The 26,319-nt window shown below is 53.2% G+C and overlaps 1 protein-coding gene and 1 long non-coding RNA gene across 8 annotated transcripts in view; one reads left to right on the forward strand and one right to left on the reverse strand.

Annotated features, from left to right (window-relative positions):
- LOC125348051 (DAB2 interacting protein) overlaps window positions 1-26,319 on the forward strand; it is a 168,070-nt gene that overhangs the window by 33,211 nt on the left and 108,540 nt on the right. For 2 of the 7 annotated variants that reach the window (XM_048341023.1, XM_048341049.1), the window contains exon 1: window positions 23,226-24,088. The exons of 3 other annotated variants lie outside the window; for them this stretch is intronic. In XM_048341023.1, coding sequence (XP_048196980.1) covers window positions 23,965-24,088 — 124 coding nt within the window. In that variant the 5' untranslated portion in view covers window positions 23,226-23,964. Of the gene's footprint in view, window positions 1-23,225; window positions 24,089-26,319 lie in introns of those variants that run through there. 2 more of the 7 variants (XM_048340996.1, XM_048341012.1) reach the window with 1 other exon arrangement.
- Window positions 18,517-26,319, reverse strand: part of LOC125348135 — a 10,162-nt gene continuing 2,359 nt past the window's right edge. The window contains exon 3 of the long non-coding RNA XR_007210304.1: window positions 18,517-19,362. This is a non-coding gene — a long non-coding RNA (uncharacterized LOC125348135). The remainder of the gene's footprint in view (window positions 19,363-26,319) is intronic.

Below are 26,319 nucleotides of genomic sequence, written 5' to 3' on the forward strand. Positions count from 1 at the left end.
TTGAGCAACAGGAGCCCCGAGGCCCCGTTCTTTCCCTGCCTCAGCTGGGACCCTGGGGATTCCTGTGGTCTTACTGTGCAGGCAAAGCAGGGAAGGGCCTAGCCTTCTGTTGATTCATGCATCTTCCTCCTCCCACCTCCACGGGGGTGGGGTGGGGGACGGGAAAGGGGAATGTCTTCTTTTAGATTCCTCTTTTATTATCTGAAATCCTCAGGGGAGCAATTACCTGCCGATGGGAATTAGCTACCTCTTTACTCCAGTGCCTGTCTTGTCTGAATTTCTCCTTGGAGTAATTGATTTTGGTAATTCAGAGTCGCATGAATGTTGTCGTCTTAGGAGAGGGTGCTGGCACCGAGGCAGAGGAGTAACCCACCAAGGCGTCGGCGGCTGGTGGTGGCGCGCTGTCTACCGGTGATGATTGCTGATGGATGGTGGGGGCTGGCGGTGATTGTAGGATTATGCATCTTTTTGCTGGGGCTTTTCCCTTCTGCATGAATGAATGCTCATGGGTTGCACAGCGCTCTCCTGCCTGGAGCTGGGGGCAGGTTTGCTATAGGGATATGAAGGGAAGAAAGCCAGGCTGTCTGCTCTAGGCTGGTCCAGTCCTAGGCATTTGGTTTGGGCCTGACCCTGGCCTTGACCTTCACTGTGTCTCCCTGGGGTGGGAGTTCTAGAAGAGCTATAAGAGGAGCAGCTGCTTCAAGTCAGCTTGGTGTTTTCATCTGGGCAGGCCCAAATGCTGGCTTTGGGCCTGTCACCTAGGGCACTGCTGTCCTCTGGGAATGGAGAAACCAGGTAGGGAGCTCACCTGTGACTGCAGAGGCTTATCTGCTTAAAGAAAATATCCAAGGGGTGTGTGTGTGTGTGTGTGTGTGTGTGTGTGTGTGTGTGTGTGTGTATGTGTGTCCTTTTTAGAAATTGTCCCCTAGCCAATGATTCCAATTTCAAACAATGAGTGCTAGGAGCTTCTTAGTCCTTCATGGGGGGTGTGGGGCTGAGGAGGAATGGCTTCCACCAGGGTTCCCCCCCCACTCTTCCTTCCCAAGGGAAAAGAACCTCCAGGCCTATAGGGCACTAGAGGAGGCCTGCTCATGAGGCAGTCACATGACTGCCCTCCCAGAGGCCTGGCTGTTGTGGCCTGGGCATCAGGTGGCCTTTCCATCCCCGCTTTACTGATGAAGAGATGGGGCCCAGGGCTGTTTGTTCTGGGCTCTGCTCTAATGACAGAGTGGGGATTGGGAGTTTTCTCAGATGTGTATGGGGGGCACTCAGGTGAAGGAGCCGACTCCCTGCTTCCATCATAGCTCTTAGTTGGAGTTGGGCCTGTGGGAGACTGGCCTCCTCTATTCAGGGCATGAGAGGAGGCAGGAGGAATTTAAAGCAAGGACCAGAATAAGACATCGGGCTGCTGGAAGTTAGTTTTCACCTCCTCTGTCCAACATCTACCCCACCCTCAGTGGTAAACTTAGCGTCAGTGAAAATTCGTATTCATCCAATCTCTTTCGCTTGTCATTGTTTTCCAAGTTTGGATCCTAAAGGCAGAATGAGAACTAAAGGTCCTTCCTGGCTTTGACCCCCTGCTGTAGCCTTCCAGATCCTTCCGCTCAGATGGGCGGCACCTACTCCTGTTGCCTGGGCCAGCTGCTACAGGAAATGGCCACAGGCTGGGCCACACTCCCTTCCCTCCTGCCCTTCCTTCTGGAGGTGGAGTTGGAGGTCTCTACCTGCTGGTCTCAGCCTCCCAGGAACCTCTTCCCCACTAAGAATGGCAGCTAAGCCAGGTGCTGGTGGCTCACACTTAGTCCTAGCTACCCAGGAGACTGAGGTCTGAGGATGGAGGTTGGAAGTCCACTCCAGCAGGAAATCCCTTGAGACTCTTATCTCCAATTAACCCCCAAAAAGCTGGCTCCAAGTGATTGAGCCCTAGCCTTGAGCAATTAAAAGCTCAGGGATCGTGCCTAGGCCCTGAGTTCAAGCCCTACAAATGACAACAACAACAAGAAGTCAGCTACTGACTGGGCTGGTGTTAACCAGCCCTTTCTTTTCTCGTGGTGGTTTAGGTTTGACCAGATGACTAAATGGGAGAACAGTACTAACCTGGAGGGTAGATAGATGGCCAGTACACATCTGGTCCCTAGATGAGGACCGTTGTTCAGGCCCTTCTTACCTTCACAACCACTGCTCCCACTTTCCCTGGAGGAATATTTCCTCTGTGTGTATGGGGGGGGGGGGGAGAAAGGGGGGGAATTGAGCAATGGGGCAGGAAAAAGTGAAACAGAAATGGCCAAATAATGATTAACAGAAGTCAATTGTTAATAGCTTAGAAATACCACTGCCACCCAGCCTCCCCTCCCCCCACTGTGTCCCAGGCCCCACCCCAGGCAGGGAGAGGCTAAATGGTCATTGTGACCCCTTGAGAAAAATAATTTCTCAGCCCCTTTGGGATAGATTTGGTCAAGAGACTGAAGTGTGGTTTTGACTTATCTGCATACACACATGTGCAAGGATTACCTTGATTTTGTTTTGTAGTCTAGTTCTTTCCGTGTGTGTGTATGTGTGTGTGTGTGTGTGTGTGTGTGTGTGTGTGTTGGTCATGGGGTTTGAACTCAGGGCCTGGGCACTGTCCCTGACTTGAGCTCTTCAGCTCAAGGCTAGCAGTACTCTACCACTTTGATTCATAGCGCCACTTCTGGTTTTCTGGTGGTTAATTGGAGATAGGATTTTCACAGACTTTCCTGATTGGGCTGGCTTTGAACTTCAGTCCTCAGATCTCAGCCTCCTTAATAGCTAGGATTACAGGCAGGAACCGTCAGCACATCGCTCAATTTTTTTTCTTTTTTTGTCAGTCCTGGGGCTTGAACTCAGGGCCTAAGCACTGTCCCTGGCCTCTTTTTGCTTAAGGCGAGCACTCTACCACTTGAGCCACAGGGCCACTTCTGGATTTTTTTTTTCTTTTTGTTTACATGGTGCTGAGGAATTGAACCTTGAACCCAGGGCTTCATGCATGCTAGGCAAGCACTCTACCACTAAGCCACATTCCCAGCCCATCGCTCAATTAAAAAACAACAACAACAACAAAAACCACATCTGTGGATGTATCAGCCAGGCTAGCCTTGAACTTGTGATCTCCCAACCTTAGCCTTCTGTGTGCTGGGATTACAGGCATGTACCTACCACCTTGCCCAGCTCTGTGTTTAGTCATATGTATGCATTTGTTACCTACGTGGGACAGATATGAGACTTTGACATTAAAAAGTGTGCAGGCTGGGCCTTCATGCTTCATGGTTTTGCTCTGATCTGGCCTGCTTCTCATTTCCATCCATTCCTGGCTCACACTGCCACCTGCCTGTTCTGGAGCTGAATGAGCTGCTGGGCTAGGGACACACATCAGGGAGTGGGCCCTGGGGGCCCCCTCTGAGGAGCTGACCCTGGTCACAAAGACTGGTAGGATGGGATGATAATTCAGGGCTAGGTGAGGGGCCCCAGAGAGATAGCTAGATGGTGCCTCGGGCTTTTTAAAATACTAATGTGATCAGAAAGGCAGCCGTGGGCTCCACACATGGTAATGAGTCCTTGTCTGTGCCAGGCTGGCCAACCCTGGAGGCCACGAAGAGAGCTGTAAGTAGGACACAGATTGTCGAGAGCTGTACTTTATGGGTGTGGGCTTCTGGAATAAATGGGATTTTGCAAGGGGCTATTTGAAGGTGTGAGTTTTCCCCAGTTCTAGCTTTGGGGGTAGGGGTAGCTTTACTTTCCAGCTCCTCCTCAAGGAGCCTGAGGGGATAGAAGTATAGAAACATGGACTTCTGAGGGATGGGGTTGGGCTTGTGTTTTTTGTTCATTCATTCATACACACACACACACACACACACACACACACACACACACACACACGGCTAACCCTGGGCCTTAACTCAGGGCATGAATGCTGTCCAGCTTTCTTGTTCAGGGCTACCACTTGAGTCACAGCTCCACTTCAGCTTTTTAGTGGTTAGTTGGAGATAAGACTCTCACAGAATTTCCTGCCTGGTTTGGCTTTGAACCGCAATCCTCAGATTATCAGTCTCCTGAGTAGCTAGGATGATAGGCGTGAGCCACTGGCACTTGGCTTGTGTTTTATTTTAGTTTTCAGTTCCCAGGGAAGTTGAGGAGAATGTACAGACAGTTCCTATATATTCCCTCCCTCCTACAGCCTTCCCTACTACCAGCAGCCTACATCCCAATCTGGTTTTTAAATGCATAAATATAGTGCATTCTATGATTTATTGACTTAAAATAACATCAGACGTTACAGATTGGGATTGGGAGTTTGTGTGGCTCAGTGTTTGCCTGGCATGTACAAAAATCAATGAATTAAGCATTGCAAACTGAAAACTGAAAACCAAAGTTTGTCTTCTTGTTTTCTTTTTCTTTTGTGTGTGTGTGTGTGTGTGTGTGTGTGTGTGCGCGCGTGTGTGTGTGTATCTGGGATTTGAACTCAGAGTCTCGTGGTACCACTGGGCCGTACCTCCAAGCCCTTTTGTTTTTATTTTGTTTTTTGAGATAAGGTCTCTCTCATCATTCCCAGGTTGGTGTCCAATAAGAAATCCTCCAACTCAGTAGCTGGGATTACAGGTGTGTGTCACTATGCTTGGCTTAGTCTGTCCCCATTTCCTATGTCCTATTCCCGAGGCCGATCCAGTCAGGTGAGCAGCCCACACGTATTTTGGCCTCCAGGTGCACCATGGTCCCATTTGTATACCTCAGAGTTCAGAACAGCCAGACTGGGTCCTAATTTATTCAATCAGCACCCTGTCCAGGGACCCGGCTTTTGTTCAGATTTTTCCCTGGCTGCACACAGGGATATAAAAATATCCTGGTATATCTATTCCTGTAGGCTTGTGAGTTTGACTGAGGGGTAGCACTTGCAAGGAGATGTTCTGAATTTAAAGTGGACGTTTTTATGATAAGTTGCCTTCTTGTTTTTCACAAAGGCTGTAAGAACTGGTGATTCACTGTCTCCTCTGGTCTTAGGCACTGTCTGATGGAGGGCTGGGGTGGGTGTTGAATGGCGTCTCTGGAGCAGGAGCTGGGAGGCAGGGAGGCATTTCCAGGATGTTTTACTTAGTGCCATCTTGAGATTTCATATGTACATACTGACCAATAGACTATATATGATTCTGTTTAAAATGCTTTTTGAAATTGTTTATCCTAGACAGGTGGTGGTGGCTCATACCTGTAATCCTAGCTACTCAGGAAAATGAGATCTAAGGATTGCAGTTCAAAGCCAGCCCAGATAGGAAAGTCTGTGAGACTCCTACCTCCAATTAACCACCAGAAAACCAGAAGTGGAGCTGTGCCTAAAGTGGTAGAGTGCTAGCCTTGAGAACAAAAGCTCAGGGACAGTGCCCAGGCCCTGACTTGAAGCCCTATGACTGGTAAAAAAAAGAAAACAAAATATTCTTCTGTAGCTTCCTTCTTTCCCTCAGTGAGAAGGCTCGGAGATATCCTAGATAGATGGAACTCTCTCACTCACTGTTGTTCTTGTTATTATTATGATTATCTTTGGCCAGTCCTGGGGCTTGAACTCTGAGCCTGGCTGCTGTCCTTAAGCTGTTTTGTTCAAGGCTAGATAGCACTTTACCATTTGGGCCACAGCTCTACTTCTGGCTATTTCCTTCTTTCTTCCCCCCCCCCCCCCGCCCCGAGTTATTGGAGATAAGAGTCTCACAGGCTTTTCTGCCCAGGCTGGCTTTGACGGCAGTCCTCAGATCCCAGCCTCGTGAGTCACTAGTATTGCAGGCGTGAGCCACTAGCACCCGGCTTTACCTCAATGTTTTGGTTTTTTTTTTGCCAGTCCTGGGGCTTGGACTCAGGGCCTGAGCACTGTCCCTGGCTTCTTTTTGCTCAAGGCTAGTACTCTACCTCTTGAGCCACAGCGCCCCCTCTGGCCATTTTCTGTATATGTGGTGCTGGGGAATTGAACCCAGGGCCTCATGTATAGGAGGCAAGCACTCTTGCCACTAGGCCATATCCCCAACCTCACTGTTCTTTATCTTGGGTCTTGAACTTTAGTCTCGCCCTCCTCTGTGCTCTTTTCTATCTCAGTGGAGATGCTGGCTGGCTCTGGGCTCCTCCTGGCTCAGCAAGTGGCTGCAATGTCATTCCTTACCCCATGGGTCACCCCACTTGTTTGGTCCACATGGATTTCCTATCCCCATGCACCTGGGACAGATGCGCTGGCCTCTGGGGAAAGGTGGGGGCTGGCATTGAGTAGTTCACCTGTTTACCTGACAGCAAGACCCTATGGGGTGTCTGGATGGGGCTGGCTGAATGTGTGTGTGTGTGTGTGTGTGTGTGTGTGTGTGTGTGTGTGTGTTCCTCAAGAAGTGCTAGGGAGGGCTGGGGATATGGCCTAGTGGCAAGAGTGCCTGCCTCATATACATGAGGCCCTGGTTCGATTCCCCAGCACCACATATACAGAAAATGGCCAGAAGTGGCACTGTGGCTCAAGTGGCAGAGTGCTAGCCTTGAGCAAAAAAGAAGCCAGGGACAGTGCTCAGGCCCTGAGTCCAAGCCCCAGGACTGGCCAAAAAAAAAAAAAAAAAAAGAAGTGCTAGGGACCATCCTCTCTGCTTCTCCACGGGGTAGAAGCATGGAAGACCTTTGACTCTTCAGAAAGTAGGGAGAAAGAAAGGCAGGCAGGCTTCCTGGAGGAGGTGGGCTAGGTACAGTGGGTAGTTTAGAGGTGAAAAAGTGGGTGTCTAGGCTCTGAGGGAGCCCCTCATCAGGGCTGGGGGAAGGAAGAAGGGCCTCCTGGAGAGGGCTCTCACAGTGTGCTTTAGAGAGTCTGGCTGTCATTTGTGGCAGGCCAGCTACTCAGAGCCATAAGCTACTACTGAGAAGATTTGGAGTTAGACCAACAGGGCTCAAACCCTGCCTTTGGTCAGTTGCCAGCTGTGCCTCTTGGGGCTCCTCTAAGCCTCTCCTATCTTGTCTGGAAGATGTAGTAAAATAGCACCGCCCCCCCCCACCCCGGGCTGGTAGGAGGGTTCCTTGAGCTCCCACTGGGACTGTGATTAGGACAGATCTGCAAAAAGGGAAGTTGGGCTGGGCATGGTGGTCCATGCCTGTAATCCCAGCTCCTTAGAGGCAGAGGTGGGAGGATGGTGGGGTTGAGACCACTCAGGGCAACATTTAGTGAGACCCTACCTTAAAAACAAAGTACAAATGAAAGGGCCTGGGGGTAAGGACTTAGGATCAATTCCCAGTATTGGAAAAAAAAAAAAAGGGAGGTGGGGGGTAGTGGTCAGGCATCCCAGGCCAAGTCCTCCCCGCACCAGGTTCAAAGGTGACCCAGGCACAGGAGAGGAAAGCCCACAGGCCAAGGGCAGGGAGGTGGGCTTGAACAGCCAGGCTGTGCGCAGAAATGTGAGCACAGCACGTCTCCCTGTGCGGCTCAGTCGCGTCCTCATGGCGCCCTTTCTTCCCGGGTAATTGATGATGCCTTCGCCCTCCAGAGAGGGCGTGTGGCTTTGGGGACAGTGAGGTGGCTGGGCGGGCGCCTGGCAGACAGCCGCAGCCCATTCCAGCCTTCCTGGACAATTTATCCCCTGTCAGCCCCGCTCTTCCAGGACATAAAGTACGTTTCCTGGGAGGTGGTCCGGGCCGTCCAGGCGCAGTTGCTCGGGTGTGATTCACAGTGCTGTGACCCAGGCTGGCCGTGGAGACAAGCTTTCAGGTTAAGCACACAACCAGCACACAGCACCCGAGTTCGAGCGCAAGCCCAGCGTCATTGCCCTCAAGGGTTCTCACTTATCAGCCAGGGCTCTGTCTGACTCAGGGTCCCCAGGAGCCCACCCTTGCTCTCTCTGCTCTGATCCCTCTGCCTGGCCTGCTGGGTCCCACATCTTCCTTTGAGATTCTTAACACCCAAACCCACTGCCACCGTCTCCATGAAGCCTTCCCAGGATCCCCGATCCGGTGGCTGCTGAGCTAGGGTCTCCTCCCTGCCCCGGGTCCCTAGCAATGCAAGCCTTCTTTCCCCCTTGCTCTGATGCTGGACTCACGCCCCTTCCCCAGACCTCAGGCCCAAGGTCTTTGCTTGTGAGAAGCCAGGTACTGGAAATACCCTCGAGCAGGGTCCACTGCAGCTCACACAACCACTCGCTCCCGTCTGTGTTCAGCCGTGAGGGCCCTTCCCTGAACCTAGAGAAACTCCTCCACCATTCTTCACGCCAAGGACCCTTTCCAGAATTAACAACAACAAAAAAACCTCCTTAAATGCATAAAATAAAATGTCAAGGATCACAAAGGAAACCAATTACAGAGAAATATGGTAACCAAAATACTTAAAAGAAATAATCCAGTGATGTCTATGCTTCTTTATTAGGACCTTAAATAACAATATCTCGATCTAATAACTAGTGTCATTTTGAAGTATGAAGAACAAAAGCATTATCTCAAGATTCCCACAACTAGCCAGGCGCTGACAGCTCACCCTTGTAAATCATAGCTGCTTGGGAGGCTGAGATCTGAGGCTCATGGTTGGAAGCCAGCCCAGGCAGGAAGTCTGTGAGACTCTTAGCTCCAATTAATCACAGAGAAAGCTGGAAGGGGTGCTGTGACTCAAGTGGTAGAGCAGTAGCCTTGAGCAAGAAGGAGCTCAGAGACAGTGCCCAGGAGCGGAGTTCAAGCCCCAGAACCTGCAAAAAAAATTTTTAAAAGGCTGTGTATGAGAGAGAGACTGGATCTGGAATTGGGTGGTCAGCTGTGACTTGAACCTAAACTGAGGGTATCTTGTAAGGTCAGATGAGGGAGCAGTTGTAGCCGAGGGATGAAGTGGAAGTCCAGGAGACCCAAACCTCAGGTTCTGGGCTGGACTGTGTTGCTGTGAATCATGGCTCTGCTGTTTCTAGCTTCGTGGCTTTAGGCACATTGATTCTTTGCCTAAGGTCTATTTCCTCATCTGAGACACCCACCGCAGCCCTAGGCCTGCAGGGATGTGCACATGAGCTAAGACTTGACATTTAGAGCCCAGTCTGATGCAGAGGAAATTCGCAATGGGTTGTGTGTGCATGGTGGGGGCAGAGGGGGCGCTATCTACCATAAAACAGGCTGGTGGGGCCTCCATGGCCTAATGGGACCAGAGCAGAGGATGCTGGGAGAAGAGAGGAGCTGTCAGATCAGCACCCAGGCAGGGACCTCTGAAGCTGCCTTCTGAGGACAGACCAGGTGTTCAGAAACTGACCTCAGTGGCTAAGGCCTGGCTACCTCATCTCACCCCCTCCATCCAGCTATGCTTCATTCAGCGAGGTCTGCTCTGGTCCCTGAGTGTCCTCCCCCCCCCCCCCCCCCGCACGCTCGCTCCCCCCAGCAAGGATGAAACAAATACATTGGTTCCTGCTTAATATCACTGTGTTTGCCACGGGCTGTAGACCAGGTAGGAACGTATTTGAGAGGAAGAGGCGTGGGGGTGGGGGGCATTCATCTTCTTAATAAATTGTTCTCAGATTGTGTACCATTAAAACCCCAGAAAATTCATGAGCATGCGGAGGAATAGAGACCTCACCGAGAAGCTTTGACATAAGCAACACAATAAACGCAGCAGCTTCTAAATTGGGTCAGGGAAACCTCCCAGGCCCAGGGAGAGAGGCCATTCCCCTGGCCCTCCCCAGGCCTATAAATTAATCACGCATACAAAGAGGGCCTTGTCTGTTCTTGTCAGTGCAGGGGCTGTGTCTTTGCCCACTGCCTCTCCCCACCCCCCAACCTCTGCTACAAACAAGTGGCCCGGAGACGGCATTTCAGCTCCTGTGCTTTCTTGTTCCTGTGTTTCCAAAGCAAGGTGGGTGTACATTTCAGCGAGAGAGAGATGTAGGTTAGATAGGGGGAAGAACTTCCTGGCTGACCATGGGACTGTGTGAAAGCCTGGAATGGGAGGCTTGGGGAACTCTGAGATGCTCAAGACCAGGTGGGCTCTAACAATCCCCCTTTCTGTCCTCATTGCACTCTATGGCCCCTGCCCGTGACAGGAATGACCAGAACAGATGTGACCCCAGGATCTGACCTCGGGAATTGGCCTGGAAAGTGCCTCAATTTGGATCATTCTAGAAGATTCTGCCCTGCGGGCTGAAAAGGCCAGCATCCTTCAGGTTCAGACCCTTACCATGGTCTAGTCACATAGCTCAGGCTGCTGCCTCATACCTCCTACCACTGCCTGTTGAAATCCTAGTCAAAGGCCTGGCCCAGGTACCACCTCCTCTGGGAAGCCCTCCTTGATTTCCTCTTGCCCTGTCAGTGCCTCTCTTGTGCTTCCTCTGTCTTGGGCACTTGTCTTGCCTGTCTGTGGGAGCCCTTGTGCCCACTTCACTCTCTGTTCTCTGGGGACAGGGACGATGTTGGAGTTCTCAGGCACACATATCCAGACCATCCTAGGACATTGTGTGGAGTTTCCTGCAAGGGTTCCCCATGTCCCCCAGAGGGGACCCTGAAAAGGCCTAGCTTCTGGGTGACCGCTGGAATCCTGGGTTCTTGAAATAGGAGCAGAGCAGGGATGGAAGGAGAAGCGTCCAGGCAGAAGGATGGCTACCGGGAGCTGGCCCTGCCTTTACTGTCTCTGTTCTAACACTTCACATGTTAACTCTATTTTTTTTTTTTTTGCCAGTCCTGGGCTTGGACTCAGGGCCTGAGCACTGTCCCTGGCTTCTTTTTGCTCACGGCTAGCACTCTGCCACTTGAGCCACAGTGCCACTTCTGGCAGTTTTTCAATATATGTGGGTGCTGGGGAATCGAACCCAGGGCTTCATGAATACGAGGCAAGCACTCTTGCCACTATGCCATACTCCCAGCCCCACATCTTAATTCTGAAAAGAAAAATCTCTCTGGACCTGCTAATGCTATCTGATTCTACCAGTCTATGGAAGGGGGGACATGGTCCTCAACTATGCAGGGGGGGGGCGTTCCCTAGGAGACCCGCCAAATCCTCACAAGCCTAGCAGGCAGAGAGCCTGGGTGAGCTACTTGCAAGCTCTGGGCCTGGGCCTACCGTGGGCTGGGCGTGCGTGGGGCATGGGGGAGGGGAGCTCCTTGTCAGCACTGATGAGACAGGAAGGAGACCACCCAGAGCCCGAGGGCAGCGTCCAGGTGGGTCTCAGAGGAAGTGGATGGTGGCTTCCTGCCCCAGGTTCTGCCTAGCCCCAGTCCCGGCTAGGCTGGGAGAACATAGCTCCTTTGCTGCCACCTCACCCCAGGCCTGGGCTGTTCTCTGTGGATAGGAGCCTTCCATCAAGACAGGCCATGTCAGGCGCCATCAGAGACATGGGGCCCTGCTTGTCGGTGTTAGTGTGTTTGTGTATGCATATGCATGTGCATGTGTGTGTGTGCATGTGTGTGCAAGGGGAAGCAGAGGGTGGTGACTGGTGTGGATGGGCTTGAGAGGCAAGCCTGGCTCTGGAGCTGGTGGATGTAGGTGGTCAGCAGGTGGAGAAAGAGAGCCGTGAGACCTGTGGGTCAAGGCAGCCCTTGGGCTGTTCTCTGGATGGTGCTAATTCAAGGCCTAAAAATAATCCTTGGCTGGGTAGAACACTTTAGAAGTTCCCAAGCTCTCTCAGATTCACTTTTGTCTTCACTGGTCTCTGAGGAAGGGGTTTCTGTCAGATTCACCTCTGGAAACTCTGGAGTTCTCGAGTCAATGTTAAACTGGGTGCCAGTAGCTCATGCCTATAATCCTAGCTACTTAGGAGGCTGAGATGTGAGGATCCTAGTTCAAAGCCAGCCTGGGCAGGAACGTCTATGTGACTTTTTTTTTTTTTTTGCCAGTCCTGGCGCTTGAACTCAGGACCTGAGCACTGTCCCTGGCTTTTTTTTGCTCAAGGCTAGCACTCTACCACTTGAGCCACAGTGCCACTTCTGGCCTTTTCTATATATGTGGTACTGAGGAATAGAACCTAGGGGCTTCATGTATACGAAGCAAGCACTCTACCACTAGGCCATATTCCCAGCCCCTCTATGTGACTCTTAACTCCAATTAACCAGAAAAAAAAATGTCAGAAGTGAAGGTGTGGCTCAAGTGGTAGAGTGCCAGATTTGGGTAGAAAGGCTCAGAGAAATGCCTAGGTGCATGCGTGCACGTGCACACACACGCACACACAGTAAATGTGGGAAAGATTGGAGGTTCATTGGTGGCAGAACACAGACTGGAGCCCTAGACCATCTGGCCATCTTGGGGCCACCTCCCATGGACCTACTGCGTTCCAGCCCTGGGCACATAGAGATGAGTGCAGGGGGCATTGGTTTTGCCTCCAGGGAGAAGAAGAGCTGCTAGGAAAGAGCAGTCAGGACCAGGAGGGGCAGAAATACTAGTTGCAAGCTCAGAGGGGGAGAATCGGGGGGGGGGGCAAGGTGGCAGGGGGACTTCCCATGGGGGGACTTCAGAGCCAGGCTCTGGGGAGAGAAGGGTGTAGAGAGTGCCAGGTGTCCTACAGGTGAGGACAAGCTAGTGGGAAGCTGCCATAGGCCCAGCCAGCTTGCAAAGCCAGGCTTGCCCTTCCATGGTCATCCCAGCATGGTTGGCAGGAGTCTGCTCAGAAGAGGCACCTGTGACAGAGCCCTCTCAAAGACAGTTCCTGGTCCCGAAGTCTTTGGGGGGGGGGTGGCACCAGCTGGGGCTGCACCAGTGCCCTGCCTGCACCCCCAGCTTTGTCCCTCACTGTCCTCTTTCTCCTGACCAGATGTCCCTCTTTACCCGCTCTTATCCTTCCAGTAGCACAAGATGGCAAAGTGACTGAAAAGAAAACAGGCAAAGGAGGAGCGGTGGTTGCCATGGAAACGAGAAAGGGGAAGCAGAAACTTTCAGGAGTGGGCTGAGGAAGGAGAACAGGCTTGGAAGGCAGGAGGAGGCCTGGTTCAGGACACCTAGTGAATCTCTACGCCCTGGGGTGGGGGGCCGTGGGGGGCAGGGAGCCTGGTGTAGGATCTAGTAGCAGATGAAGGAAGCCACTTGTGATGTGAGGAGGGGCATCGTCTCCTGCCCAGTGTCCCTGCATGGTTCTGACCCCTGGGTCTCCTGTTCCACCTCTACTCTGAGCTGCCAGGACTTCCCTGCAGGTCTTTGCATGTTCATGTCTTGATTTCACTGTGGTAACCGGCAAAAATGACGCATCCCGGGACTGGGGAGTTTACAAGGCTGCTTCTCACAGCTTCACACAAGTCACCTGATAGTCCTGGGGAGAAGGGATCCACAGTCCATTCAGACCTTGTGAGGTTGGGGGATGTGGCCCATCTCCCAGGGGTGGGGAGCAGCAGTAGCAGCATGGGGTTCTGGCCTGGCTCTAGATTTGGGCCGAAAGGAGCCCTTGACTTCCCCACGGGCTTGTGGCCTGCTTGGAATGGGAGCCAAACCTGAGATTTCTCCTGGGCAAAGGCCTTGTGAGCCAAGCGCTTTATTAAATGGCAGAAAGACAGCACGGCTGCCCGGGAAAGATAATAAAGGAAATTTATTTATTGGGCTATAAATCATTGAGAAGCACTAGACCCTGTGAGAAGGGCATAAGGGGTCCTCAGCAGTGACCTGCTGGGAGGAAGGGGAGGGCCTCTAGCCTCCATCTCCTTCTCCCGCAGCAGCCCCATTGCTGATACTGCAGGAATGTTGTGCTGCCAGGTACAGAAGGGCTGAGAGGCTCAAAGTCCGTGAGCCTACCAACAGCACTCTTCTGTGTACTCAACCAAGACACCCACCCTCCTCTGATTGGCCAATACTATGTGCCTGGGCGGGGCTACCGGCATGAGCCAGGAGGACAGGGGCCTGACCCGCTAGGGAGAGAAGAGTGTGCCAGGAGAGACAGACTGTATAGCATTGCACTTGAATGAGCTCTCCAGAGAAATAGCAGCACCGGGAACCTGGAGAAAAAAAAAAAAAAAGATGCAGGAGGCGGGGGAGGGAGTTTGTTAAAGGGAAGGCTCAGCTGTTTTAGAAAGGAAGAAGTGAGTCCTGGAGTAGGCCAGGTGTCTAAGGAGAGAGGTGATCTAGAAAAGCCAGCAGGCCCCCAGGATTGTGGAGAGGTCGGTGACATTTTCAAATGCCCACTCTGGTTGTTTAATGGAGAATGGACTAGCTATGGGAGAGAACATGGGGTACATAGCTCTGGGAGTCCCCAAAGCTAAGAGATTGGGCATATCTGCAAAGAGACCTGGAAGTTGGAAAGGGCAAGATTCAAGTCCAGGAAGTCTGCTCCAGGCCTTGTGCTGGGAGAGAGGCCTATGGAGAGACATGGGGGAGGGAGGCTCCCCCATGAGGAGGGGTGGGTAGGGAGTATCGAGGGGGAGGGGTGAGGTAGGGCAGGGCAACCCCCACTGACCACTGGAAACAGAAGCCAGGGCCTTGGGTGTGTAACTGGATGTCTTTCTACCAGTGGTTCTGTGTTCTGCACCTTGATTTGGGGCAGCACAGGTACCAGCAGGAGTCTGTGGGATCCAGGTCTCTGGCACTTAACCTTTGTGCTTGTCATAAACAGGGAGCATCCTAGTGTCCAGACTTAGGTCATTATAAGGACACACTGAGTGAATACTGCCTGGCACAGTCTGAGCACCACATTGGGTTAAAAATATTGGGATCCTGGGTGACCTTTTGGGCTTTGCTTTCTCAGACCTTGGTTTCTCTGTCTGAACCCTGCAAGTGAAAATTGTCTAGCCTCCCTTGCGCCAGTCTTGTCTCACCCCCGAGGGTGGCCAGAGCACTGGGCCGAGCTGGCAATGCTGCTTCAGATCTGACTGTGTCCCTCTCAGCCCCGTAAGGGGACACCATTCCTATCAGGACTGTAAGGAGATATTTTAATCAGTGGGTAAAGTCAGAGGGCACAGAGATCAGAACAAAGGCTGCCAGTCAAAGGCTGTGGCCTGGCCTGGGCTGACCCGCTGGGTCCCAGACTTTAGACCACATGTAGGGAAATGGAGGGCTTCGCTGGGGCTCAGGAACTGGGCAAACTGCCTCAGTTTGCCTTCTGTGCCCTTCTGTGGGATTGTTTTTCCACCCTGCCTGCCTGAGGCATACAGGATTTAGGACAGAGCTTCAGAGAGCAGCAGGTAGACCTGGAAGGCTACTGTGATCCGTGGGTGGCTTGCTTCAGAATCATTTGTGGGCCCAGATTCTTGGGCCCTGGCAAACATGAAAGATTTATTTGTTTTTGTTTTTGTTGCCAGTCCTGGGGCATGGATTCAGGGCCTGAGTACTGTCCCTGGCTTCTTTTTGCTCAAGGCTAGCACTCTACCACTTGAGCTACAGCACTACTTCCAGCTTTTGCTGTGATTAATTGGAGATAAGAATCTCATGGACTTTCCTGTCTTTTTTTTAGGCCAGTCCTGGGCCTTGGACTCAGGGCCTGAGCACTGTCCCTGGCTTCCTTTTTTTTTGGCCAGTCCTGGGGCTTGGACTCAGGGCCTGAGCACTGTCTCTGGCTTCTTCTTGCTCAAGGCTAGCACTCTGCCACTTGAGCCACAGTGCCCCTTCTGGCCGTTTTCTGTATATGTGGTGCTGGGGAATCGAACCCAGGGCCTCATGTATACGAGGCAAGCTCTCTCGCCACTAGGCCATATCCCCAGCCCAGACTTTCCTGTCTTAAGCTGGCTTTGAACTGTGATCTTCAGATCTCCAAGTCCGGAGTAACTAGGATTATGATCGTGAGCCCCTGGAATTTACCTGAGCATCTCATTTGAATACACTTGCGAAGTGTCTTCAGTCTGAGGACAAACTGTCCTCAATCTGGGCTGTCTTCTTTGCTTTGGTGGAGCAGGAGCCTAGATGGACTGGGCAAGGCTTGCCTAGTCACTTAGCAGACTGGAACACTGTGCCATACCACCCAAGGGGCTTTCTTGGGTGGCCTGTGAGTTCTGGGTTGGGGCTCAGGCCTGATGGGTGACGCCTGGGACAAGAACTCAGTGCCTGGCAGGGGTGGACATTCTAGGCAGCCCCTGCTGAGGGCTTCAGGCTGGGCATGGACCCACCCCATCATTGGGAAGTGGAAGTGTGGGTCTGATAGGGAAGGCAAGCCTGCTTTTGCATGGAAGCCCATAGAAGAGGGCAAGTCCAGAAAGTTCTGAAAGTAGCTTCCAGTTTCCTGGGACCCAACAGGCTACAGGGAGGAAGAGAAAGTTGTGGGGTCCAGGAGACTGTACCCCAGGCTGCCTCTCCTGGGCTCTTAGTGGCACTAGACCCTTGCCTGTCAGAACCTTTGCCTATGTCTTCTGAACTATGGGCAGGTCTTAAGCTCCCCGAGACACTGGTTCAAGGTCTCGGGGCTGACCCCTAGATCGCTCAAGGCCTACTGCAAATTCTAGGCATGAAACAAAACTCCACTTTCAGACTTTTCCAAAGGCCAGAGGCCAGTTGGTGGTGTAGGGAGCTCCCTAGCATCAAAGGTATCCCAGAGGAATGTTTCCTGATATGCCTGTGTCTGTGGTCTGGACCTACCCCCCTTCATATAGTGAGCAAGTCCCTAGCCATGGGGGCGGCAGATTTCCAGGATGACCTTGAACTTGTTTTCCTTGGCCCCAAACTTTCAGGCTACTTCCTGTTTGAGCAGGCACAGAAACTCCAGGGCCCCAGCCCTTCTTCCTCCCTCTGATTCTGGTAGAATTTCCAGACAAAATAGGGGGGTGGGGAGAAAGAGAGAGAGACAGAGACAGAGAGAGACAGAGAGACAGAGACAGAGAGACACACAGAGAGAGTGGGGGTGGGGTGGGAAGCAGGGCTATGTTATTCTCTTTCTCCAAAGGAGAAGAAGCAGAAGCTACATTGAATTTCCATCCTCAGTGCATTAGGTGGGATGTCCCAGGATAGAACCACAGGTTCGCCAATGTCGGCCCCTGCTCTAGCACCTTTTGTGGCTCCTGCTTGCATTTTGGACTAAAGCACAGAAGTTCTGAATGTCAGAGTTTAGGACTCTGGAAGAGTGGAGGGTGTGGAGGGGAGCCAGGGCTATGAATGGGCGGCAAGTTTGTTTCAGGGCAAGCAGCAAAGTAAAGACATACATTAATTCACCCATGCATTCACTGAGTACCAACTCTGGAGCTGTTCCTGCCTAGAGTCAGGCATGTACCCTTCGGCATCCTGACCAGCCCCAGGCTGGCATTCAAACCCTCCACCCACCACCCACATGGGGTTGTTGTTTGGCTGTACTGATCTTTGAACTCAGGTACTCAGGCTTGCTAGGCAGGTGCTTTGCTCTTGAGCCATGCCCATCTACCTGCCACTCACCTGTCAAATGGAAGGAAGCCCAGGTTCACAAATGTAAAGACGTAAAGTCACCTGCTCCTGGTCCCCCCACGTCTCCCCCTCCCAGTTTCTACCCCATAAGATTTTGCTGTGATTCGGTAATTTGCCTCTTTAGCCTTTTAAAATCTCAACGCTTTCCTTTCAGCATTGTTCCTTGACTGAAAAAATTGTATGTTACCATAAATGAATTATACGAAAGGACTTCATTGTGGTATTTACAACTTCCATTGAATGTACTTTGACCAAATCCAGCCTATCTCTAATACTCTTTCTTTCTTTCTTTTTTTTTTTTTTTGCCAGTCCTGGGCCTTGGACTCAGGGCCTGAGCACTGTCCCTGGCTTCTTCTTGCTCAAGGCTAGCACTCTGCCACTTGAGCCACAGCGCCACTTCTGGCCGTTTTCTGTATATGTGGTGCTGGGGAATCGAACCCAGGGCCTCATGTATACAAGGCAAGCACTCTTGCCACTAGGCCATATCCCCAGCCCCTCTAATACTCTTTCTTAACCCTTCTCCCTCTCCTTCTCTTCTTCCTCTTCCTTCTCCTTCTCCTTTTTACGTTTTTTGGTGGGTTTCATTATGCTGTGTGTGTGTGTGTGTGTGTGTGTGTGTGTGTGTGTGTGTGTGTCACTTCCAGCTGTTTGCTGGTTAGTTGGAAATAAAGAGTCTCACAGACTTTCCTGCCCAGGCTGGCTTTGAATCTTAGTCATCATATCTCATACTCCTGAGTAGCTAGGATTATAGGCATGAAGATTTCTCTTATCACACACATTAGACATTTACAGTGACATTATTATCTATGCTGCAGAGATTGGGTTGCCAAAAGTCAAGGTTCCCATCTTCTTTAATATTGGAGGAAGGGGAGGCAGGAGGAGATCAGACAGAGGTCACTGAGATAGGTGACCAGGAAAGGCCTATGAGTGTATGACATTTGAATGATGGGATACTGATGATCAGCTGAAACTGAAAGGTTGGTGTAAATGAGGTGCAAAGGCCCTGGGGTGGTCAGAGATTGAAAAGGTATTTAGCTAGGTCTAGAGCTCATCCCCACCCGCATCCCAAGAAAACTGCTAACTAGGTCATTTAAGAAACTATATTTCTTGGACCTATCTCCCAAGATCTGGATTTAGGGGGCTTGCAGGTGGGGCCCTGAATCTGCCTTTGGAACTCTGTAGTTCATGTGTACTCAATGACACACCTGCTGGTGGGTCTAATGGAACCTGCCTTTTCAAAGCTTCTGAATGAGGATCAGAGAGGGATTGTGGCTTAGTCAAAGCTACCCAGTTACACAGTGACAGATCTAAGCTTCAAGCCCAGATCGGACACCTCAGCCCTAGGAGGGGCTGCCTGGACCTCACCTTCATTTAGATCCATCTCCCCATTGTTGCTCCCATCCTTCATATACCCCTTGTAGCCTGCCCCCACGTCCCCCCTCATTCTTTGTTCCAGAATCAGCACTATCCATTGTCCCCCAAACATGCATGTTGCGCCCACCACTGTCTAAGTATATCCTCCTCTGATCTCTTCTTCTGCTGACTGGGGTCATACAGTTTAAATGCTGGCTCCTCCCTACCAGTCCCTTCACCTTTCAGCTCCTTACCTAAATGGAGCTTCCTAGGGCCTGACCACCAGGCTGGTTCAGCCATGTTCCCTGTGGGCTCCTGCAGGGAGCCAGGCCCCTCCCCCATGGAACCCCAGCCAATGCCAGTCATGACCTGGTTCTCAGATTACCAGGCAAGCCTTCCACTGAAGGGAAGGGGGTCTCTCTGACCTCATACTGGGACCATATGCCACTCCCTCTGGCTGCCCAGTGGGTATGGCACCATCTGTGCCTGTGCCCATCCCTGGACTGGGAGGAAGAAGCTGAGACCTTGAGCTTCAACTCCAGGCCAGGCAGGGGAGAAGGGAGGGGCTGGGATCCTGGCTGGGGGCCCTGGCCCACCTGCAGCTTGGCAGTGTTTCTGGGTCAGGACAGGGGGAGGAAGTACAGGGTGAGAGTAGCTCCCGGCCTGGCCATCTGGGCTGACAGGCAGACTGCTAGGGGAGGCGGGAGCAAGGAGATAGGGCTGGGGCCTGGAGAATGGATCCTCGTCTCCCCTAGGCCACAGGATTGGAGCTTTGTGTGTGTGTGTGTGTATGTGTGTGTGTGCGTGTGTGTGTGTGTGTGCGTGTGTGTGTGTGCGTGCGTGCGCGCAGATTGGGGTGAGCATATTCAGGCACATGGGGAAGGCAGGTCCAAGCCATGGAAGGGAGAGGCAGCCTGGGTAGCTCTGGGGTCCTCAGATGGAGCCCCATGTGTGACCTTGAGTGGATCATGGCCTCTCTTGGCCTCGGCTTCGTCATCTTCAGGCGACGATGCCACCACATCCTGACCATTCAGTGCCTGGTGAAAGGGCCGTGGAGCCCCTTGAAGACTGGAATTGCTACAGGATCCGTGTTTGCACCCCTAGATAATAATAGGAGGGGGAGACACGTGGGTGATGGTTTGGAGGTGCATGGGAAATTTCTAGATGTGGATGGGCACTCAGGGAGGGGGCTGGGCAGAGCTGCCTCATTTCCATTTCACCTCACCGTGGAAGTCTGAGGCCCGGAGATATCACAGTGTCTGTGGCAGAGCCGAGGAGGCTGCCACCTTCTTCCCTTGTGAGACCCTTGGCTTCTCTCCAGGCTCCACCCCCAGCCCAGTGCCATTCATTGATTTATTAAAAAAAAACAACAACAACAATGAAACAAACAGCATCCACATTCCCCGAGGCTCTGTCTGTGTGTGTTCAAACACCCAGGCTTGACTGGTCTCCCAGTTCTGTCTGTGTTGAAAGGGGTAGAGTAATGTGAGTCCAAGGTCACCCAAGCCCTGCCTGGGATGTCATGAAACTTGTCAGTGGCTTTGGCAGGATGGGGATAGAGGCAGCGGATGCCTAGCTGACCTCTGGTCCTGAGTGTGACCTCAGGAGGCTTGTCTGGGCCTGCCGCTGTGCTGTGTGGGATAAGCCACACTGCAGCCTCCACCATCTCCCCTGTGAAGATTGAGCTTCTGGTCCAGCTTCATTCCCGGATGAACCCCGGTGGATTCAGGAAGTTGTCATTGTCTGCCAGACAGGCTGCTTCCCGGGGCAGAGGCTGTGACCTCCGCCATGAGTGTGCTCCCCAGCTCTCACCAGTCCAGGGCTCTGAAGACCTGAGGTGCAGCCCGGCCTGGGCTGTGGATGCGTAAGGGGCTGCCGGCCTGGAACTTCCCCTGCACTGCAGCCCACCCTCGTCCAGACAGGAAGCCTGACCTTTCTTAATCCTCCCCTCCAGACGCCCATTGTTTAGGTCCTTCATGGGCTCTGTTTGCTCTGTCAGGATTCCCCCCACCCCCCACAGTCTCCTTCTGCCCCTTTACAAAGCTGGCTCTTAGGGAAAGTTCTAGACTCTTGTTTTCCTCTCTCCCCTATCCCCAATCTAGGCATTAAATCTTACTCAACTTGAAGACTTTTGTTCTTTCCAGTGCTCTGGGTTCAAATGCTGTCTCCTAGTTTAAGCCCTATGACCTTAGGAACTTTATTCTGTCCTATTTCTGTCTCTTTCTATATGAATTTTCCTTCCTTCCTTTCCCTCCCTCCCTCCCTCCCTCCCTCCCTCCCTCCCTCCCTCCCTCCCTTCCTTCCTTCTTCCTTTTCCTCCTCTTTGTCCTCTGCCTCTTCCTCCTTCTCTGCCTGGCACTTCCTACGGTTACACCTTTCCAGGCTCCTTCCAGACCCATTGAATCAAATGTATGGAGGAAAGCCCAGAAATATGTCAGCTGAAGGAGCTGGGTGACTTCAGGGGGCGTCAGTGTTGACATCTGTGTAAAGCTGCACGTGGGGGGGGTGTGGGTTTGGCCTTCGCAGGAGCCTTCTGGAAAGGAGACAGACAGGGTGGGAGGCCAACACCAGACTCTCTTGTGGGAGGCAATCATGGAGGACTTCCTTGGGTGTGAGGCATCCTCGCTGGGTATTTTGGGGTCATCCTCAGAAACAGTGGTAATGGGGAGGGGGGAAGGGGGGTCTTGGAGGCATTTTCAGGTGCCTACCCCATCTCAGCCTAGGCTCTGGAGGATGAAGACTGCTCCAGCTCTGAGGAGGAGGAGGCCTCAAGGTCCCTCCTCACAGGGAGGAGGTGGGGGTGGCGGCAGTTCCAAGTCAGGATTGATTCCAGATGCTCTGCTGAGGTTCTGGGAATGGCCTTTGTCTGCTGCCTGCCTGCCTGCCTGCCTGCCTGTCTGCTTGCCCAGGGGTCTGGGCCAGGAGGAGGGGAGGGAGCCAGGCTCCCTTTCTCTTCTCACTTAGGGAATGTCTGGCCTCCTTTGTTCTCAGCACCCCAATCTCAAATCTACCTGGCACGCCCCGCCTCCTTGCAGAAATGCTGGGTTTGGCATGGAGGTGGTGGTAGTGGGGTCTTCAGTGCTACTCTGATCCTCACCCGTGGTACAGCAGATAGTCTGGTGCTAGAGTCTCTCCTTGGAGACTGGGACGTGGAAAGCTGAAGCAGAGACCAGGCCAGACCTTTGGAGTCCAGCTGTTTACAGATGAGGTCCTGAGTTCCTAGCTGTTTTTCCAAGTAAACTTAAAGCTGTTGGGGACCAGGCTAGAAACATTACCCCCCACCCCCCACCTCTTCTCTCAAGAAAGTTAGCTGGGAGCTTGCCTTCCTTCCTTGGCTAGGCTGGGAGTATCTTCTTTGGGAAGCAGACTGGACCACATGAAGTGTAAGCCTCCTTGGAGCTGGATTTCTTGTTGTTGTTCTCACTGGGGGGCGGGGAGCTCTCTTAATTGGTGGGCCTGGCCAAATAAGGTCTGGCTGGGTGGCTCTGATCTTCACTTCTGTGGGTATTGCTCTGGTGGGTTCTAGTGGTTAGGCTAGAAAAGCAAACCAGCTTTGAGAAGGTTCGCAGCTGCCTTGTGCAAGCTCTTCCTCTGGGGGGGTCTCCCAGTAGGCTCCTGGGCCACTTGTACAGTGGGAAGGGAGATGGGACAAAGCTAATCCACAGGAGGTTCATGGAGTCCTGGTGGGCATGCATGGCAGTTTCCCATCTTCCTATGGCACTGGCCATGTTCTGGGAAGAGGGACAAGGGCAGTGAGTGGATGGCTTTGGACTCCACATCTGGGTCTGGTGGAGAAATACCCTCCGTGGCCACCCTGCCCCGCCCCCCTCCCTGGATGGTGCCTGGCTTCCAGCTGTGATCCTGGCTCCTCCTGACCTGGGGGCCCTCCCAACTGACTGTGAGCTCAGGAGGGGGCTTCCCCTGTGAGGAGTAAAACATGGCCTGGATTCCTGCCCAGACTCCCCCTCCCCCACCCCAGGCCCCACCTTCCCAACTGCTCTGAAAGAAGACACTGAGACTGCCTCAGTTCCTACCTCCTTGATCCCAAGTTGCCTGTGCGTAGCCCCAGACTCAAAGCACTGGTTTCTGGCAAGTCAGATCCCCTTCAGGGCCTCAGTTTCCTCTTCTGTACTTGAGGAGAGAGAGGTCAGATAAGGAACTGCCTTCACAGTTAAATAGTGATGGGACAATAGGTGGTATGTGGGTAGGGGACCAGGATGGTCAAGAATGGTTACTGTGGTGGACGATGGCTGGCCACGTGGAGAGAAAGGAGGGCAAGCGGCCACAAAGGCTAAGGAAGGACAATGAGGGATTGGGGGAGCAGTGGAGATGAAGCTAGATGATGGGGTTGATGGGGCTAAATTATGGGAGCTTCAAACAGCAAGGAATGGTTGGGTTTGCTTCCATTGTGCTCTAGGGGGGTGGACCATGGCCCCGTTCCCCGAGGTAGGGGAGTAGTGACTTGGAGAAGCCTTCTCTGTGAAGGCATCAAGAGGCCAGTTCCTTTCCCCAGCCTGTTTCCTGTCCCCATTTCCAGTGCCATTTACTGGGGTTAGGCATTGCTCTTGTCTGCCAGGGTTGCTGCACACTCCCACATCTGCACTGGTTTATTTGGGGAGGGAGCAAAAAGGGGGCGAAATGTTTGGGTTGGATACATAGTGTGCATTCATTCTATTCCTTAGTTATTTTTTGTTGTTGTTGGTTCGTTTGTTTTTGGCTTGAAAGAGTTACCATAATCTTCACTATAAAAATACAATTTGTATCAGATGGGGCAATCTTTAAAAGGCAACTTTAGGCAAGTGTCCTTCCTGGCTTGTCAGGCCGGCCGGGTGTGGGTGTTGGAGCTGTCAGCTTGGGAGAGGTGGAAAGGTCCTGGGTCGCAGCCTTTTTTCTGACCCCGTTTGAAAGTAACTGTTTGCGGGCTGGGTGTCCACCTGGCCTCCGGGAGTGCGCGCGATGCGCACCACCCACCACCTGCAGGCGAGATGGGGTTCCCCGGCCGCCTGGAGCCAGGCACCGAGAGCCACGGGGTTGCGGCCAGGACCCTCCTGGGGTCCCGCCGGGGGTCCGGGCCGCCTCCCCTCGCTGACTCCAGGCCGGGATTTCTCCCGCACTGACTTTCCGGGCCGGTGCCAGCCCAGCCTCCCGGTCCAGGGCCCCAGCCGCGGAGCCGGCTGCTCGGCTCGGGGGCGGGCCGGAGCGGGGAGGCGGAGTTTGAGCGACTTTGTGGGGCAGTCTGGGCCTCGGCGGCGGCTGTCCCGGGAGCGCGGGGACGGAGTCGCGGGGTGGAGTGCCCCCGCCGGGTCGTCCGGAGCGGCCGATGGGGCCCGAGTGAGCGCCCAGGCCCGGCCCGGTGCCCGGCGGGCGGCAGCATGTCCGCGGGCGGCAGCGCCAGGAAGAGCATCGGGAGGTCCTCCTACTACTACCGGCTGCTGAGGCGACCCCGGCTGCAGCGACAGCGGAGCCGCTCCCGCAGCCGGACCCGGCCCGCCAGGGGTAGGCAAAACACTCCCCCCCCCCCCCCCCCGCCCCGCGCCCCAACCCCAGGTTCCTAGGCCCACCCGCCAACACCTCACCACCTGGTTCCCGGGGTATCAGGGATCCAGGATCCTCCTTCCGTTGACCCCCATTACCCCCCGATGCTCCCCAGACCCCTGTCCTCCTGGGGAGCAGGGAGAGAGAAAATCAGGCTCTCTCATTTCCATCTCTTGGTCATCGTGCCTCAGTTTACCCAGCGTCCTGGTTATAAAGTAGCCTAAGTGGACGCAGGTTTGTCTCAACCTTGATTTCTCTGTCCTAGCTACTACTGCTTGGCTAACCTCCTTAACCACTTTTCCTTTTCAGGGGCTTCACAGCCGCTCCCCCCCACCCCCACACCTCTTGGGTAGAGGGGATAGGTGAGTGGACTTCCAAGAAGGAGCAGGGTTTGCAGCCCTGGAGAGAGATCCAGGGCCACCGCTCTTGTGGTTTTAGGGGAGAGTTTCTGCCTTTCCCTAGCTGGAGACTGGGCTCCTTGGAGGGGGAGGCGGGCCCTGTATCTTCTCCTTCCAGTAACAGAAGCCTCATCTGGAAGCTCCTTGATGCAGGGGATTGCCTTGGAGGATGGGGGTGGGTGGTGGGTGGGATGAAGGTCAGGATTCCTCCCCTGTCCCATGGAAGGGAGGCACCCCAGGAAGCCTGCCTTAGAATGGGCAGGGGCCCTAGGGAGGCCTGAGTTGCCCACTGAGGGTGCCCAATGGGGTGGGAGGGAGGAGGGGGCTACTGTAGGGCTCAGCGGTAACCAGGCCCATTACAGGAACCCGTTATCTTGAAAGCGCAAAGGCTGGCTCTATGCCAAAGCCTGGCCACAGAGAGATTTGAGCAAATGACACCAGTGGAATCTAAGCAGGTCCCCAGGGTCAAGTTCCCACCCTTCAGGGTGCTGGTGTGTGTTACCCCTAAATGTCACTACTCTTGTCAGCAAGGGCCAAGGAGGGAGGCAGGCAGGCAGGCAGTAAGCATGGGCTGGCATTCCTCCAGAATGAGGAAGACTTTTTCCCACAATTGAGAGGCTGAGCCTCAATGTCCAGGGCTTCCTCAGGAAGTTGCGAGTTCCTGGTGTGCAGAAACATGGGCACAAGAGTTCAAGTAGAGTCAGGACATGTTTGTGTACAGGTGTGTGTGTGTGTGCATACACACACATGCACGCGAGTGTGCTGGGAGTTCAGTCCTGGAGGGTCTCAAAGCCTGTGATTTCTCCTATTCCTCTTCCTTTCCTGAAATGACCTTGTTTTCTTAGTTGTCAAATAGCAGTTGCTGAAAATGAAGGGTTCATTGAAGAGACAGATCTCTGGGTGAAAAATGGGAGGGAGTTGGACAAATGCCTAATCATGTTCTAGCCTGGCGCCTCTCTCTCTTGAACCCACCTTGCCCCCTCCCACTTAGAAATGTCCTACATGACCTTCCTCTCTTTCTGCCTCTTGACAATCCAGTGGCAAGTATAAAGGCCCAGGGAGAACAGGAACTTGCCCTCCTGCTCAGCTGACTGGCCAGGCACCATCCATGTGTCAGGCTGACATCTGAGTTTCAACTTCCAGCTCCCACCTTGTGAGAATGTGAGGAGTTCTGCTTTGTGTCTCAGTCTTGAAAGAACTCACAGGAGGGAGGGGAGGGAAGGGAAGATGGAGTAGGGGGAGAGAGACCAACCAAGCCGAGCAGAATTTCTATCTGGGACCAGGTGCTGGTGGCTCGCAGGAAGCTAAGATCTGAGGACTGAGGCTCCAAGCCAATCAGAGCAGGAAACCACCAGGGAACCACCAGGGCAGGGAACCACCATTGAGGTCTGATGGTAGGATGGGGTGGCCCCATCATAGATGAAATCAGGTGGACTCAGAGCCTTAGGGCTGAGTATGAGGTGGAGACCTAGTTGTCGACATCCTTCCACTAACCCTGCAGCTCCACTCTGCCCTTTCCCTCCCCCTCCGCCTCTAGAAGCCACTTTTGGGCCTCCAGACATTTCCTTCTGACTGCTGAGTGTCATTCTCCCCATGGATCAGAGGGGTTTGTTTCTCTGGTGGTGGAAGCAGACTCTAGAGGGTTTCTGGCCTCTGCCTCTAGCAGGGAAGGGAAATGAGCAGGAGCCCTGGCTTTGTGTATGTTCAGAGATAGGAAAGTACCGATGAGACTTGGCTGGTGGCAGGGACCTGCCGGTGGCCGGGCTGGGGGAGGGGTGTTGGACAGGCCCTCAC

This window comes from Perognathus longimembris, chromosome 1 (genome assembly GCF_023159225.1).
Source record: "Perognathus longimembris pacificus isolate PPM17 chromosome 1, ASM2315922v1, whole genome shotgun sequence".
In the NCBI taxonomy this organism is placed as follows: domain Eukaryota; kingdom Metazoa; phylum Chordata; class Mammalia; order Rodentia; family Heteromyidae; genus Perognathus; species Perognathus longimembris.